General features: G+C 47.4%; 3 protein-coding genes across 4 annotated transcripts in view; 2 read left to right on the plus strand and 1 right to left on the minus strand.

Annotated features, from left to right (window-relative positions):
- The window catches only part of itih2 (inter-alpha-trypsin inhibitor heavy chain 2), a 7,410-nt gene extending 1,238 nt beyond the window's left edge, over positions 1–6,172 (plus strand). Inside the window, exons 2-10 of the mRNA XM_084483119.1 lie at positions 164–349; positions 587–726; positions 1,639–1,811; positions 2,182–2,298; positions 2,550–2,663; positions 3,476–3,677; positions 4,278–4,450; positions 5,327–5,438; positions 5,748–6,172. Coding sequence (XP_084339245.1) covers positions 164–349; positions 587–726; positions 1,639–1,811; positions 2,182–2,298; positions 2,550–2,663; positions 3,476–3,677; positions 4,278–4,450; positions 5,327–5,438; positions 5,748–5,895 — 1,365 coding nt within the window. The 3' untranslated portion in view covers positions 5,896–6,172. The remainder of the gene's footprint in view (positions 1–163; positions 350–586; positions 727–1,638; positions 1,812–2,181; positions 2,299–2,549; positions 2,664–3,475; positions 3,678–4,277; positions 4,451–5,326; positions 5,439–5,747) is intronic.
- A 200-nt stretch (positions 6,173–6,372) lies between these two features.
- Positions 6,373–10,118, minus strand: kin (Kin17 DNA and RNA binding protein). Its single transcript, XM_084483120.1, has 12 exons — positions 9,943–10,118; positions 9,759–9,853; positions 9,579–9,622; positions 9,361–9,483; positions 8,883–9,067; positions 8,577–8,625; positions 8,358–8,406; positions 8,139–8,262; positions 7,855–7,989; positions 7,374–7,473; positions 6,766–6,866; positions 6,373–6,588 (listed from the first exon to the last, which is right to left on the minus strand). Exons 1-12 carry the CDS (start codon positions 10,054–10,056, stop codon positions 6,526–6,528), a joined length of 1,182 nt encoding a protein of 393 aa, XP_084339246.1. The 5' UTR covers positions 10,057–10,118; the 3' UTR covers positions 6,373–6,525.
- A 92-nt stretch (positions 10,119–10,210) lies between these two features.
- On the plus strand, positions 10,211–15,651 carry atp5f1c (ATP synthase F1 subunit gamma; the record flags this gene model as incomplete). Of its 2 annotated transcripts, XM_084482775.1 has the most annotated exons (9): positions 10,216–10,296; positions 10,877–10,911; positions 11,097–11,228; positions 11,599–11,803; positions 12,321–12,464; positions 13,157–13,221; positions 13,321–13,476; positions 14,491–14,587; positions 15,431–15,651. In XM_084482775.1, the coding sequence occupies 9 exons, from the start codon at positions 10,256–10,258 to the stop codon at positions 15,432–15,434; spliced, it is 879 nt and encodes a 292-aa protein (XP_084338901.1). The 2 variants fall into 2 exon arrangements, with proteins under 2 accessions (XP_084338900.1, XP_084338901.1); XM_084482774.1 differs by lacking the exon at positions 15,431–15,651 and having other exon boundaries at positions 10,211–10,296; positions 14,491–14,591.
- Between the last annotated feature and the right edge of the window lie 1,849 nt (positions 15,652–17,500).

Raw genomic sequence — 17,500 nt, forward strand, 5'->3', positions numbered from 1 at the left:
GCACGCATGCACACACACACACACACACACACCCATCAACACACGCACACACACACACACACACACACACACACACACACACACACACACACACACACACACACACACACCACACACACGTGCACACACACACACACACACACACACGTGCACACACACACAGAGCTTCTACCAGCAGGTGTCGTCCCCCCTGCTGAGGCAGATCACCATCCAGTTCCCGGAGGACGCCGTGTCGGACGTCACCCACAACCGCTTCGACAAGTTCTTCAGCGGCTCCGAGCTGGTGGTGGCCGGCAAGGTGCTGCCCAGCGAGGAGACCACCCTCACCAGCTTCACCACCGCCTCCGCCGTGAGTTGTGGCGCCCACACACACACAAACTCACGCATGCACACACACACACGCAAACATGCACGCACGCATGCATAAGCACACACGTACCTGCACCTATACACAGGAGGTGTTATGCTCCACACCAGCCGCCCCCCCCCCCCCCCCCCCTCCCTTGAAGGATGAACCGTCCCTTTAAGTGCAGACACACATGTCCACACACACCCCCCCCCCCCCCCCCCCCCTCCCCGCCTTTAGGCCAGCCTGGACCTGACCCTGGAGACGGAGACTGAGATCGGGGAGCTGGACGCCAAGCTGGCCGGCCAGCGGCACTCGGTCACGGGCTTCGCCAGGCAGATGTGGGCCTACATCACCGTCAAGCAGCTCATATCCGAGAGGTGGGAGGGACGGTGGCCCGGTGTGGAGGGAGAGGGGAGTGGGGGGAGGGAGAGAAGATGTGTCGTGGAGGGATGTGAATAACTCCAATTTTTCATGGTCGAATAATCAGTGGGTGGTTATGAACGAATAATCGATTATTCGATGTGTGCCGACATTCACAAAGGCAGCCATGGATCATCGGCAAGAAATCACTTAATATCTTAAACGCAAAAAAAACGAACTTTAACAGTGATCAGTGTTTGTGTTGTATGCATATACTGTATATTAATATTTATGCTTGTGTATTGTGTATATTGTTTTTCTGTACATGATTAACTATTAGTGCTACAGAACCAACATTAGTTCCGTCCGTTAATTCTTGTTTGTTTGAATGGGAAAAAATGTTAACGGTCCAAATGTTAAAAATCAACTTTGACCCTCAGGAACGAATAATCGAATAATCGAATATTCTGACCCATCCCTAGTATAGTGTTGTGAAGTGGGTGGATTCAGGTCATAACCGCCCTTTGGGTATTTAAGGTATCGTAGAGCATGTTGTACAACGACCACACGCAACCATCCAAGACAACCCAAGCCTCAGATTGTCACCGCTTAGAACCTGGTGAAGTGGCGTCAGTAGAAGGACGGAAGGCAGGATTCTAACATCTTTAAAGTCCTTATTTTGTACGCATGTGTTCCTTAATGAAAGCATGTTTCATAAATGAAACATACAGAGTCAAATGGATCCAAATCCATAACACAGGATAGGGCATGTTTCTATTCACCTAGCGGCACATCGTGGATGGCGTTGAGATCCACGATGGCCGCTAGGCGAATAGGGCCCATGGGGGGGGGGGGGGGGGGGGGTGTCGGTCCATGGGTGTCACCGTGGTGACGGATCGGGGGTCCTCCCTCCCTCCCTTTGGCGGCAGGTCCCTGGCGCCCACGGCGGCGAAGAAGAGGAAGATCACCCAGAGGATCCTGACCCTGGCCGTGGAGCACCAGTTTGTGACGCCGCTGACGGCCCTGCTGGTGGAGAGCGAGGACAGCGGGGAGAGGCTGCTGGCCGACTCCCCCAAGGACCCCAAGCAGGGCTGCTGCGCAGGTCAGCTCTCCCCGCCGCCGCCAGCACGCCCACCGCCGCCGGGGGGGGGTGCCACGCTGCCCGTCAGGCCCCCCCCCCCCCCCCGGGGGAAATTGATTGATTTTCACCGATTGATTGGGTTTTTTGCAGAATGCTTATAATTGATCCCACTTCTGCTTTATTTGACGTCTTTTTTTTTTTGCAACTGCGGGGAAAAAGGAGAAGAAAGGGGACACAGGGGAGTTTTTTTTTTTGGGTTGTTTAGTTTCAAAATCCTGCTCTCTTTCTTGCGCTCCTTTCGGCTCAAATCTTGCTTCTTGCTTCTTCAAATCTTCTGCTTACCTGCTAAGAGTTTGCCCAAAACGGTCTTGAATTGATCCTTCCTGTGCAGGGATGTCAGTCCCGACCCCGGTACAGCTGAGTTACTCGCCCCCCCCCTGGGTCCAGATGACCACCCCGGCCCCCCCCAGTCAGGTGGACGGACCTAAACCCGATCAGATCACCATAGGTAACACACACACACACACGCACGCACGCACGCTCAGACAGACAGACAGACAGATATATATACTGTACACTCATGTACCAAATAGCTTATTTGCAATCTCATCGGCCAAAGAAGTGAACTCACATTTTTGGAGTTAACGAACAAGGCATCCTGTGGCGAACCATGTATTCACTGACTGCGATATGAAGCCCCTTCGTGACTCTAACCTGTAACGGCTTGTCTATCCACAACACCCCGCCCCTGTGCCCCAGTGGAGAACGACCCCCACTTCATCGTCCACCTGCCCCGGACCCAGATGGACGTCTGCTTCAACATCGACTCTGAACCCGGACACATCCTGAACCTGGTCTCCGACCCCGGCGCAGGTACCCCAAAGCCCCACGCTGGTCACGCCCCCACGTGACTTCATTACTGACGTACATGACATACAGTACGTACGTTTACGCTGTCAATTAAACTAAAATGATCTTGGCTCAAAACTCACTCGTGGGTAATCTGTTTAAATGTGCAGTTTGTATTCCTGCACTGCCCAGCAAACTCATCGGTTGATTCTGATACCAGTAGAAAAACTTGTTGACATTGTTGACACTGTTTAATCCAGAGCGATTTACCAGTGAGGTTAAAAACTCACATGAAGCATATTCAATAAAGAAGTTCCTACAAAATGTTAGTCTAACAAGATAAGATAAGATAAGATAAGATAAGATAAGATAGTCCTTTATTAAGCCCCCTTAGGAGAAATTCACCAGTGACCAGCAGTACAGTGGGAGAAGAGAGTGCAAAACTATAGTATATATAAAAATTTATTTACAGATTGAAATAAAATATTATAAAAAAAACGATTTGAATAAGAATGGGTGACTTGTGGGTGACTTGTGCATTAAAAAATAAACATGACTATAAGCATAAATGTGCCAATGTGCAGGGTTCCTGAGGTAATGAAAATGAAATAAACAACAAGGTTTAAACAACAACCAGGATGAGATCTCGAAACAAACCCTCAAAAGGGTTCACGTTTAACTTCAAGCCCTCCCGAGACATTTAAACAACAAACGTCCAACCAGTCGATATCTCCCCCCCCCCCCCCCATGTTCCTCGTCTCTCCCCGCTCTCTCTCTCTCTCTCTCTCTCTCTCTCTCCTCCCTCGCCCCGCCCGCCCGCCCGCCCGCCCGCCCAGGCGTGGTGGTGAACGGCCAGCTGGTGGGCGCCAAGGCCCCGCGCGGCGACGGCAAGACCAGCACCTACTTCGGCGCCATCTCCGTGTACTACCAGCCGGAGGGCCTCAGCGTGACCGCCAGCACCGAGCGCATCTCCGTGAGGGACGCCCGGGGAGAGCACTCCTTCACCTGGGGCGCCACCGCCAACGTCACGCAGGACGGGTCAGGAGCACGCCGGGGGTCCTTTAGACGCACGTTGGGATTTTTGTTCGTTAGAAAAAAGGGATGGATGCGATTTTTTCAAACTTTTTCAAATGCACTTTATTTAAAGCAACAAAAAAAATATTCTGGATAAATATAATATTGATATGAACATTTTATAAAAATAATAGAATGTGTGATAAATAGTAGATAGTGATAAAGACAGTACTTTAGAACAATAGAGCAAACAGACGTCTGGAGGTGCATGGATGTTTTTTTGGGCAGGGGTTACATAACTACTGTTACATAACCTTGAATAACACAATCTCCCAAAAAGACTGTTTGGTAATATGACCTTTAAGATGATGATAACGTTGGTTTGGTTATTATAAAGCATTCATAAAGACAGACAGATAAAAGTATCGACCAATTTAAAAATAGGATTTATAATTCATTGCATTTATATATAGCCCCTTTTCCACACACCCAAAGCACATTACATAGTAAGTGTATGTGTGTGTGTGTGTGTGTGTGTGTGTGTGTGTACCATCCACTACCGACGGTGGTTTTGTGAGCGTCACCTCACTCACCCTGCTGTAACGTCGTCCGCGGCGTCCCCAGGGTGAAGATAGCCATCGTGAAGGACTCCCACGTCACTGTGAGCGTCAACGCCAACGTCAAGGTGATGGTGCTGCTGCACCGCGTGTGGAAGAAGCACCCCGTCAACGTGGACTACCTGGGCATCTACGTCCCCACCGACAACCAGTACTCCCCCCTGGTCGACGGACTCATAGGTCAGGCCTCTGTTCATATCCTAATTAACCCTCTCTCCCCCCACACATCAGGGCCTGTAACTGTGTGTTCACACCGAAAGACACACGTTTCGCCTGTTCGCGCAAACAGGCGAATGTTGCTGCGCGACAATTCATAATCTGTCGCTGTGCAGTTATGTGTGCAGTTATGTCAGGCGAACTTGTCGCGCAGCGAATTTTGTCTGACAACGTCTTTTGCCCGCCAACGGTGCTTTATGCCAATTCATTCTCCTCAACCATGGCCGAGATGACCACCATTGCGTGTCTGTACCTGTTGTGGAAGAGGGAGAGACGTCGGAATGCCCGTCGTTTATGGGTTAATAATATAATCCGGAGGCGCACACCGCTTTGTGCCGTGATATTATATATATGTTTATATTATATAGATATTTATATATTATATATATAATATCATATAATATTATATATAGATAGAGCTCCGGGAGTCGCAAACGGCAACAATCACTTTCTCCTCCAAGCTGCGGTTCACTGCGGAGTGCAGGGAACGGTCGGCCCGGCCGGTTGAACGCTGATTGGCTGTTTTACGTTACTTCACCCACGTTACCCACAGGGAGTGAACGCTGATTGGCTGTCTCACGCGAATGCCGCGGAAAAGTTAACAACTCCAACTCCAGCGAATTTGTCGCGCTGCAAATCCACGTGAACGCGCTCGCCGTTCACGAGGAAAAATGTTGCGCCGTCAATCAAATCTTGTCGCGGGTTTCGGCGACAAAAGATTTCGCCCGATTCGCGTCTCTACGTTCACTTTGCATTGAAACGTGTCGCGGGGCGAAGTGCGGAGTGTGTGAACACACAGTAAGGACGGGATGGGCAGCGTCTTGCTTTGTGCTCCCCCAGGCCAGTTCTCGGTGGAGCCTGAGGTGAGGGTGTACGACCCCCGCCCAGGGGCAGACCCCCTGAAGGAGGAGGCCACCATGGAGGTGAAGGGCCACCAGCTGTCCGTCACGCGGTGAGGAAACGCGTCACTGTGTTTAAAGGATTAAGATGAAGTATGACGACCGGGGAGGACTTAAAATACAAAAGGGTTTTGTATATTAGCTCCCTTGAGATGTTGAAATAAATGAATAACATTTTACAAAGAGGGGCTGTGGCGAACTTAAACTATATTTAACAAATTTAAAAGGTGAAAGATTCCTTGGTATTGGATCAACATATAGCGACGGTTGCATTAGCCAATCTGTTGGCTAGCTAACGCCCTAGCCGACAGCAGAAGCGTATGAAAGCCGATGGAACTCTTCTTTCGGTGCGTCTCTCTCAGGGGATGGCAGAAGGACTACAGGCAGGACAGGACGCGTGGCTCGGACGTCTACTGCTGGTTCGTCCACAACAGCGGGAAAGGCTTCATCGACCACCACTACACACGCTACATCGTCCCCCACCTCCACAGCTTCCTGCAGATGGCGTGATGGGGAGGAGCGGGTCCCGGTGGATGGAGAGGGAGTGTGGTGGAGGGATGGAAGATTACAAAAAGACACAATAAAACTCACGACGAGGAGGAAATGTCCTTTTCTGGGGAGGGCCCTTTAAAAGCCATTTCAAATTGTGTCATTTAAAAGATGTGTGAAATCATATCCTGGGTTGGTTGGGTCTGGGGGGTCATGTGGCTTAATAGTATGTGAATCTTGAATAAATAAAAAAGCATTTGGCTTGATGAGTGGGGACAATGCTGAACCACTGAAATGACATGGCCGTATTACCACGTGTACTCTGTACTTTGACATGTTAGTATACACAAGGAGACTACGCAAAAAAAAGACACAAGCCGTTTGATTTGAGTTCCACTTTATTCTGGAGGAATACAAACAATGTCACGAAATTGTAAAGGACGAAATAATTACTTGAGTCGAGTTGTAACTACAAAATAAAAACCAAAAGATTTAAAGGGTCCTTTGAAAATTGATTTACTGAAGAACAGCCACCAAACGACAAAAGTTGCGTATTTACAGCTGACGGAGCCCGGGGAAATGAACTCTGACACAGTAGAGCCCAACGCAGGCTGCTGGGGAGGGAGGGAGGTCGCGAGCGGGGGGGAGGGGTCACGGCATTTTTGAGAAGTCCTCATAAGCGATACCTTCGACTCGCTTGCCCCTCAATCGACCCTGAAAACAAACAAAAAAGTCAATTGATTACACGTAACAAAGCCACAAGGAAACGCACGCTTCAAAAGCATCGCGTTTTTTCGGGAGAATTGCGGTTGTAGTATAAACCGAATCCAAGGGAGCAGCGCCCCCCGGTGGTGAGACGCTGCAACAGGAGCGTTTGTGTTCTGTACTCACCGAGTCCAGGGTGAGCGTGGCGGAGAACTTCTTCTCGTCGATGCCCTCCAGCACGGCCTCCGTGTCCCGGTACTCCCCGTTCAGGATCATGACACGTTTACCTGGCCGGCGAAACAAGACGGAGAGAGAGCACAGAGGGCAGTTGAAGTTGATCGGTTTTTGATAGGAGTCTTGTTCGGAGGCTCATGATCTCAGATCTAGCAGTCCTACTGTTTTATAGCAGAGATTTGTCGAGGCAACGGCACATCCTGGGTCGCGAAACAAGACACTGGAGGGGCGGAGTTACACTTCGTTACCCGTTTCTTTAACGAGATATTTCTACCAAAGAGAATTAATTTGTGGGAGTGGATGAAGCTTTAAGAAGGGGATTTTAACAATTGTATTTCATGCAAGTGGCCAATATACATTGTGATGATTTGAAACCTTTACACAGTTTGTGTTCACCAGTTATGCGCTTAAAGATCCCCGCCTCCAGCGACATGATTGGTCGAAACAAAAATGCAGCAAGTAGAAACGGTACGTAAATAGTCAACGAGACGCCTGTAGATGCAGCCGTCCTTCAGTCATAACCAAACACATTAAATCGTCTAACGGCCACCAGGGCTCACCTGGCGCAGGTATGACCGTCTCCAGATGGCTCTGGTCCAGCTTCAGCTTGTCCCCAGAGATCACCAGCTTCACCACCGCTGTGTACTGGGCCTTCACTTCCTGAAGACACAACCAGTGGTTTCCATAGTTAGACCACAGTACACTTACCTGAACACTATTTCCATATTGCTCGGCAATATCGAAATAAGTATTATCGTGACAATAGGGAGGAATTGCGCAGGATTTTACTCTATAAATCTTCTGATATGATTATGAATTCAAAATCAGTCTAGCTGAGAGGTCATGACATTGAAGTATATGGAAATGCAAAGTATGGTTATCAGATTTAAACTTGTTTTTATTTCTCTGACGTTATGCTGGGCATATTTCATTGTTACTAATTTAGACTATAAAACCAATATCACAAAGTCGGTTTTCTTTCTCATCCTTAATCTCTACCCTCTTTGCCCCAACACTAGTCTACAAAAAAAAACGTCTTACTTGGATGACAGCCTTTTTCTTGTGGTACTTCTCTCCCAGCTTCTTGGTGACTATTTTGACCACGATGTTGGGCTGGAGCCAGTTCTCCGTCCTGGCCGACGCAGACACCTGCTTCAGTTTCTTCCTCTCCTCCATCTGACGATTCCCCAGCGCAACATTTAAAAGTCGATCAACGCAACATGATTCAAACTTTGTGTCCTCACCTTGAACCGCTTCAAATTATTTCGCTAACCTAGCTCATCTTAATCCACTGAGAGGGGTGCCCGTTAAAGCGCCCGTCTTACCTCTATGATCTCCTCCAGTGCGGACTTCTTCTTTTTCTCCCTGGACTCTGAGGCGGAGGATGGCTCTTTCCTCTTGGCTGTAGCTCCTGCCGACACTTTCAGGGCACTGGTGCCCAGGAGGGAACTGAGGGAAGGCACCGGAGTCACCGTTACGGGAAAGCTATCCACAAGACAGTCCTTTTGGTTTGTTGGAAGTGCAGGAAAGATGTACGTACGTACCTTGGTTTCGAAGGTCCCGCCACAGAGGAAGAGCCCATATTGAAGGCAACTGAAAAATACATAATTTCACAATGAAACAAACTTTGCCTAACATGGTGAAATTGCATTCAGCATCCGAACACACTTCACCGTGTTTAATGTAAACCACTTGATTATTTTAAGTAAGTGGGCAGGCAGTCGATAGCCCACGTGAAAGACAATCAACCTCCCAATACTTACTTTTCTCTTCCTCGTTCTCTCGTTTCAGCTCTGTGAACGTCGGAGCCTCCTATCAAAGCAAAACCAAAAAAAAAAAAAAATTGATCAAAATACCGTTATTAGTTGCTAGTACTAAAAACAGCCCAAAGAAATATACATGCATTTACTAAATAACAATATTCAGTAAGAGTTCAAATCAACGAAAAATACAAACCGTTTTAAAGTACTGTATCAAAGCATCTAACTTTGTTACTTTCGTTTTTTTTGAAGGTAGTAGTTCATACCATCGCATGACGCACTTAAAAAAATAAAAAAACTGTGACGGACCTCGGGCTCGCGGCCGTCCCTGCCGCGGCGGACCTGCTCCTCGATGAACTTGGCGCCGCGCTCCTGGTCGTCCAGGTCCTGCTTCTTCTTCCGCTCCAGCTCCTCCTGGCGGCGGATGGTCTCGGGGTCGCGGTCGATGTACTGGATGTACCAGCCCTTGGGGGTCTCGTCCACCTTGGCCAGACCTGGCGGGGGTCACGGGAGGGTGTGGGTTAGAGGAGCTCTGGGTGAGGGTGGCGGTTTCACTGCCGGTTAAGGTAAGCCATGATTTAGCCTAAAACTAAGACCCCTCTTTTATGTGACAGCAGCTTCTTTGATAGACACCAATGCAATAATCGGATGGTCGTTGGATCTAATCATGCAAATTAACAGTTAAACATCACACACACACACACACACACACACACACACACACACACACACACACACACACACACACACACACACACACACACACACACACACACACACACCTTACCTTCTTTCCCCACCCACTTGGTGAAGTCTGTGAGAGTCTCCCATTGTGTGGAGTTCATATGGACGTGTTCTCGGTGACTGATGTATTCATTGTAGACAATGTTGTTGTGAACTCGCTTGGTACCTGTGGAATAAAACCCGAGACTGATAAACAATAGTGTACTGTGAACGATCAAAACATCGGTACTAGTGGTACTAGTGAGGAGAACCGTGACTTACCGAACCGTCTCCTTAGCAGCTCCAGAAAGTCCCTTTTGAATTCACTAGAAACGAGAGAACCAGAAGTGAGTCGTTCAACTCAAAAGCCAAGGCGAACATGTGCACTGCGTCATTTAGCCCACAGCCATAGAGTTACATCCCACAACAACAACAACAACAACAACAAGAGGGCTAACTCACTCTGAGAAATAGTCCATGAACTGATTGGGGTCCTCGGAGGCCAGCAGCAGCTGTCTCTGGTGGGACTCCGACATGCAGTGGCACTTGAACCCATTCTGTGAACAACAACAACAACAACAGTACGTCTCGTTAGGACGCACGACTTGGCGCTATATGTTGATTTGATCCTTCGATTTGATCCTACCTCGTCTCTGCATTGTTTCTGACACATCTGGCAATACCATCTCAGCTTTTGGAGCCCTTTGGATTTGATCCTATTGCCAATCGCTTTGGGACTGAGAAAATCAGCTTTCCCCATTTGTAAATCTTGTTGTAAGTGTAGAGCAAAAACCCACACGACTTTATTTCGTTTATTTCGGATCTCAGTCCACACGACTTCCGCTCCGAAGTGGATGTCGTCACGGCCGTTCGTTCAAAACCACGCGAGAGCCCCCTTCTATCTCGCTGACTACATGCGCCTGCGCAGTCCTGCGTGTCTGACCTTCATAGCAGTAACCATGTTCGCCAGGACCAGCGCGTTGGTTTTCCACCCACAATGGTAATGTTTCTATTCTTTTTACCCTATTAAAGCCAGTACGCTCTCAATGTTTGATTTGTGTGCAGCTTTTTCCCTAACAGACTGCATGTATTTATTCGAGGTTACCCGTGTGTTTTCTGACTGCAAGGGCGTGCTAAAGCCGCAGGCCGCGGCTGACAGCAGCGGCGCTGATCCCATTCAGCGGTCCCTCAGCTACACGGCTAGGCTAACCTAGCACGGTTGACATTTCTTTCCACTAAGGTTATGATCGCTGTCTGTCGCGTTTGATCCCCCCTTTAAAGGCCCGCATCCATATCCTTGATGTGTTATAGCCATACGTGCAGAGTTTACAACATTTGGTCTCTTGGGGGAAATGAATAAAAAGGTTTAACAGTTTGACGAACCCTATTCTTAAGTTTGTGAACCACAAATGCTAACGCTGTAGCCGGTGCGGTGTGTGTGTGTCAAGGCTTTATTAAATGGATCACGAAGCTGAATCTGTTTGACATTCAAAACGATGCACTCGTATGCATGTGGTGTTTTAATGTGCTGGTTGTGACTCGGGTCAAGGGAGAACTAATGCAGTGTTTTGTTCTTGCAGTGGGCAGGTCAGGAACATGGCCACCTTGAAGGACAGTGAGTGCACTTTCAACTTTTTATTTTTTTTTAACTCAAGTTCTCTAATGCAGTACAAACCACATTTACATCACGCTTTATCCCCTTTATCCCCTTTATAAAATCATGTCTACATTTGCGTCCGTTAATTTTAGAATCTCTACAGCGTTCGTGTATAGTGAATTGTTTTCTTTCTCTCATTCTAGTCACCATTCGGTTGAAGTCCATCAAGAACATCCAGAAAATCACCAAGTCCATGAAGATGGTGGCTGCTGCCAAGTATGCTCGTGCTGAGAGGCAGCTGAAGCCTGCCCGTGTCTATGGCAGTAGCGCCCTGGGTAATGTCAAATACACACTGGATAACCTCTTTATAATCTTCAGAATGTGTCATCGTTCCTTTTTATTATTTTTTTCAAAAATGTTAAACTGTGGATTCCTCCTATCACTGTTTGTGTGCATTACCTGTGTAGTGCATTACTGTAGTGTATGGTTTTCCTAGCTGTCATCCTTATGTAGTACTTCTTGCCATAATATGTTGGAATACTCTGTTTCACAGAGTGAACAAGACACCGACATAGACCTTTAACGTCCATTAGACGGGCATGGTTACAAAAGTGCGGAGTCGCTTTAGAAACAATGCAAGAATTAGACATTTAGAGAATGTGGATTCCGCAGCGCCTCTGTCTGAACTTGACGTCTGACCCCCAGCCCTGTACGAGAAGGCCGAGATCAAGGCCCCGGAGGACAAGGCCGCCAAGCACCTGATCATCGGCGTGTCGTCCGACCGCGGGCTCTGCGGCGCCATCCACTCTGGCGTGGCCAAGGCCATCAAGGCCCAGATCGGCAACATGGGCAGCGGCACGGACGTCATGGTGGTGAACATTGGGGACAAGCTGAGAGCCATTCTGCACAGGTACCGTGTTCCTTGTTTATAATCTGACCTTGAGCTGCACGGATTGGCTCGGTGAGCTGTCCATTTAATGAGGGCTACCGCTTTAAGGGCTTGATTGGTTTGATTCACGCAGCTGTTGGATCTACCTGTTTTGGGACAGACGTTGTGCGGCGCAGTGGAGCTTGTAGCGTTTAGTGTTTCCACGTCATGGTGTTGTCGAATATCCAATGAATCCCTTTTTGGAAAGATGTGAACGTTCTTACATTAACGACTAATCATTTGAACATGTATTTATGTTTCCTATGATATCATGTATAATCTCACGATGATGGATAAAAAAAGATACATACACACATACATTACTTCAGACCTTGTATCTCAACAACACGAGCGTTTGTTATCCAAGAAACACCAGAGATGTCTCTTAGCGAAAAGCCTATGTGTTGCGTTTGCAGCAGTGATTAGTGTACAATTTAGATCTCTACATCGTTTGAAATGTTCCTATTCCTCACACCCCCGGCTGCTCTTTCTCCCCCAGGACTCACGGGAAGCACATCCTGATGACCTGCAAGGAGGTGGGCCGCAAGCCCCCCACCTTCGCGGATGCCTCCATCATCGCCAGCGAGGTGCTCGACAGCGGCTACGAGTTTGACCAGGGCACCGTCATCTTCAACAAATTCAGGTAGGCGTTCACCTGGGAGTCCTATGTCCTGTGCTGTTGTGCTTAACCACTCTTAAGAGGACAACTTGCCTCCTATCAAGATTTATAACGTGCGTTCTGGGCTACTTCTGGTACAGTTCTTGTATTCATTTAGGGGCTATAGTGCTCTCCTGCCTTTGCTGTCTCCACTCGTTACAAACTGATTTTGGGGGTGTAGCCAGAATGTTTGATATGGACTTTATCCGGGAACCCAAAACTGCCAGACGGGGTTATTCTGTAAGGCCATATTTACGTCTTATCCATAGTTTTTAGGCCTTTGCATTTAAGTCCAGGTTTGGTTAGGGTTATTCAAAATTCAAAAACATTTCACTATCTAGAATAGGTTGAGGGTTTGGTTTTCCTTGTAAGTCCCCAAGGCTCTGTGTGCTTATTAACCAGCTAGAGGGGGGGTGGTTCCCTCCGGTGTGGGGGGTTCTTATGGTAAAGGAAGGATCTGCACTCTATAAACCAACCCCACGCCATACACAAGCTGGCTGAGATCTTTGTACTTTTTGTTATTTTCCACTACTTTGGTAGTGGAAAAACAGATGCTCATTTTTTTTTTAGGAGTGGCTAAGGGTGGACTTGTGTTTCTTTATCTGACATAACTTTTTCAGAGCTTGTCTTGACTTCAGTGTTGTCTGCCACAATATAAATCGACGCTCTCTCCGCAGGTCTGTCATCTCCTACAAGGCCGAGAACAAGCCCGTCTTCTCCGACGAGACCGTGGCCAATGCAGGTATGGCGCCAAGCAACCGTTTCAGTGTGCCGTGAAGAAGCAGCAGGTTTGTTCCCATGCAGACCCTTTTGACCTTTTGACCCTCCCACCGACCGATAGAGAGCATGGGGGTGTACGATGACATCGACGCCGACGTGCTGAAGAACTACCAGGAGTTTGCCCTGGTCAACCTCATCTACTTCGGCATGAAGGAGTCCACCACCAGCGAGCAGAGCGCCAGGATGACTGCCATGGACAGCGCCAGCAAGAACGCCTGTAAGACGCCCCCCCCCCACGCCCCCCACACGACCCGCCCTGATCGCACTCCTGTCGGCCTCAAACTGATAAAATGCTGCCTGCGCAGAGTTCGGGGGGGCATCGAGTTGCGTGTTGCGGTAGCTCAGACTAGGCTGGTTTTGAAGGCGGAATAGACGATTCCTTCGTTTGGTCAACGTGTCCCGCAATGCCCTGCGCCCGCTTTACTGCTCTGACAAGAATGACAAACAATTAGCGCAACAAACCAAGAGTTTGTGTACAAATGTTAGTTGTATTGAGTTTTTGACTACTTCTACAGCACCCGAAAATTTGAAACGGTAAAACGTGAAGAACACAGTTAGTCCGAATACTGACAGGGGCTGACCGTGTAACGATTGCAACGGTCGATATCGAGTCTGTCTCAATCCAGACTCCTTAACGGGTAACTTTATACAAAACACTGCCTCCAGAGGCTCAGCAGGCCGTCTGAGAGACACACTGTCTATGTTATCTCTTCTAGATTAGGGATGAATGCTTTACACACATTAAATATACAACACAGGGGATGGATATAGTGGCGCCTGGGTGTTTGACCTTTAGCCAAATCAAAAGGTGTGTGTGTGTGTGTGTGTGTGTGTGTGTGTGTGTGTGTGTGTGTGTGTGTGTGTGTGTGTGTGTGTGTGTGTGTGTGTGTGTGTGTGTGTGTGTGTGTGTGTGTGTGTGTGTGTGTGTACACATGCGTATAAAGCAAGGCAGCAGGCATCTGCCTTCTGTTTGGGACACAGCCTCTGTTTTGAGGAGGGCATCTCACTAGGAATGTTTGGTTTCGCAAAGACACACATTTGGCTGGTGGGTTATTATTATTCTACTTTCTGACAAAAGTCAAAAGACTCTTGCGATTGGTGTCAAGACAGTGAGACAATCTCCATCGACGTCTCCGTCCAAGAACGGTCAAACCCCCGCCCGGGGCGACTGGCTGTGTGCGTCTGGTTAAACGTTGTCCTTCTGTTCCCCCCCCCCCCCCCCCTCCCCTAGCCGAGATGATTGACAAGCTGACCCTGACCTTCAACCGCACCAGACAGGCCGTCATCACCAAGGAGCTCATCGAGATCATCTCCGGAGCTGCTGCCCTGTGAGTGACCCCCCCCCCCCCCCCCCCCCGGTCCGGTGTCTCGCAGGGGCTCCTGGTTTACCAGAGATCTGCCCTGCCGCGTGGCGTGGTGACATCACAAGTGTCACGTCACGAGTGTCCACCTAGATGTATGATTGACGGCTGAGTCGAGCAGTCGGTACAGTCCACTGGATGGGCTGGTTGACTTATTTATCCATTAGAAATAAATAAATGTGTGGACGATCCCGCTTGTGATGTCACGGTCACCGGGTAGGTCAGATTCTAAAATGGCTTTTAAGTGGCTAATTAAAACACTTAAATGGAGGCCCTTTTAATGTCTTGATGTTTATTGATTTTATTTTACTGGTCTTGCAATTTCTGAATGTATTCTCACAACGCTAACATGGTATTATTGTCATTAGTAGTCTCTTTTGTAAGCACAAACAAAAACGACAACACTGTCAAGAGTTTCAAAGGATCTCTCGTTCGTCATGCGTACTGTGCTGCACTATTTAACCCTCAATTCTAAAACTAAATCTGCTCCTCCCCTTAACCTCTGCTCAACCCAGGACCTGATGTGTGTTCACATCAGAGGTAACCTCCTGCGGGAGTCCACTAGCGCCCCCCGGTGTCCAATAGCGGCGCAGTTCAATCGACCTGATCCCTCCCTCTAGAGAGACTGTAGTTCACACTCCAGTACCGATGAACCCCTCCCTGTAGCTAGTTGATGCTAAACTAGATGCTTACGGGGAACTCCCCCAAGTTGTAGTCCACTTGTAGTTGGTTGTGACCCATCCTGGGTCTAAGTTTGCTTTGTGCTATGTTCATTCATTCATCCTGCCTTCTTTCTTTTTTCTTTTCCAGATAAACTGGCCAGACCTTTGTCCCAATTCTGGCTGTCAGTCATTCTGCTTCTCATGCTGTTCAGCGCTGCCGGAAAAGCTCTCGTCAAAAAAACATCTGAACATTCGTGTTTCTATTTGTAAAATATATAGAAAAAATTAATAAACCTCTTACAGAGAACAGTTGTCTCTTTACCTGTCCCATCTGTGTTGTCGTGACAATAAATATACTTATGACCAAGATCCTACCGTGTAGTGATGCTTGACCTACGATGATTTATAGTCAACAATGGACCTGATTTCATCAGTTAAATTGTTTCAGGTGGTGTTTTTGGCACACTGATGGTTTGGAGCTAGTGGATGAATGGCGTTTTTGGCATATTGATTTCAATGTGGCGCAGCAGCGGGGAAATAAAGGATTGCCCGAGAGGTCAATGTGTTTGGTTTTAGTTCTGATCTGGACTTTTGATCTGTAATCTAAGAATTTGCAAGTCTTTATTTTAGTATTAACATTAAATGGCATCTGCCCCTAATATATATATATATATATATATATAATAATTTGAGACAGGAACTGACCTGTATCCTCTCAAAAAGTCCAGAAGCGCCAAAGTTTTGCCGCTTCTTCTCAGTCCACTTCTCAGCAGCGTAAAAGGTGAAGAAGAGAAGCTCGGTTCTCCATTTTGTGCCATTCAAGTGAACGTGGTAAGGAATAGCACTCTAAAATGTATTACATTTGAAACTGTTTTGGTTATTTTTATTTAAAGTCTAACATAACTAAGCACAAGTGGACGTAAACGAAGTGATTTATGGTCCGAATCATCTTGTTGACTAGTCAGCGGCATTTTAGTTCACGCACAGACGTTAAGTAGGACTAACTCATTAACTTAGCAAAGGGATGATAGGAGTCAATACTTTCCCGAGATATATTCTAATTATGTTTCATTTTTAGACGATAGACCTGAACTCGAGCTGTACCAATAAGATGAGTCAATATTCACTGGAGGAGGTAAGACAACATATTAATACTTTAAATATCTGTTCATGCAACATTGGTGAGACTATCATCATTAAATACAAACAAATATATCTAGGATGTATATATGTATATATTTGGGCAGAAGTAGGCCTAAAGCTCATGGCTAATTTTATTCCGGTGTTACACCGAATTCTGCGACCCACAGAAAAGTGTGACCCCAGGGGGCGGGTCTTTCTTTTCTTGATACAAACGTTAATTCTAAACAGCCTTTTACACAGTAGCCTATAATAGGAAATGCTCAAAGGTAAACCTACGTAATTAAAGACTGACTGTAGCTTTTAATGGGGAAAGAAGCAACGGTGATGGACCGTACTAAACGCCCTATCCATTGTCTGGGTCTGTAATATGCTAATCAAATCAAATCTATTGATTAAGCACAATTAATAACGTGGTGAGGGAGTGGGGAGATCTTATGTTTTATTTATGTTTTTGTTATAATGCACACCGTTTTTTCGACTTCATGCCTGTCTATTTTCAAACTCATGCTGCGTGCAGAAAATGTGAAACAGCGCCCCCTGGGGTCACACTTTTCGGTGGGTCGCAGAATTCGGTGTAACACCGGTCCTTAACCTGGCAGCTTGACCCTGGTGGTCATGGCAACCAACATCTTTCTGATCAGAGTTTCAGATCAACTCTTCAGAACATGTAGTGTGTTGCAGGTGTATTGCTTTTGGTGGACCGACCTTGCAGGCAGTTTATATGAAGTTGAATGTAACATGCAAGTAGTTTGCTTTACCTATTTCAAAATCTCCCAAAACGTTCAAGCCAGCCTGTGCAAAATCAATTACACCTAACGTTAGGCCTCCTTGTCTTTTAACATGGAGTGTTATAGTAGTCCAGTTGGTTCGTTGAACAGGAAAATAATAAGCAGTACTGGTCGGAGTAATATGGTTCGGCCGGTTTCTTCAGAATTTTATTCACCATGTTCTCTCGGGGTCGACTATATTTTGTTGCGCTCGTCCACAATGCAGTGTACGACCACCAGAGGGCGCCGTCTGATAACAAATAAGTCCGATTTCAAACTCAGCGCTTTCAGCAGAAATAGCTGCAGCC

The sequence above is a fragment of the Micromesistius poutassou genome (genome assembly GCF_964030765.1).
Source record: "Micromesistius poutassou genome assembly, chromosome: 18".
Taxonomy (NCBI): Eukaryota; Metazoa; Chordata; class Actinopteri; order Gadiformes; family Gadidae; genus Micromesistius; species Micromesistius poutassou.

What these genes read in the sequence shown, in the direction of transcription:
- kin (XM_084483120.1), bottom strand. Translation starts at nt 10,056, where the DNA reads ATGGGGAAAGCTGATTTTCTCAGTCCCAAAGCGATTGGCAATAGGATC. An exon ending in AGAAACAATGCAGAGACGAG is followed by an intron (nt 9,854 to 9,942) that starts GTAGGATCAAAT and finishes TGTTGTTCACAG; the next exon opens with AATGGGTTCAAGTGCCACTG. An exon ending in CCACGCTCACCCTGGACTCG is followed by an intron (nt 6,589 to 6,765) that starts GTGAGTACAGAA and finishes GTTTGTTTTCAG; the next exon opens with GGTCGATTGAGGGGCAAGCG.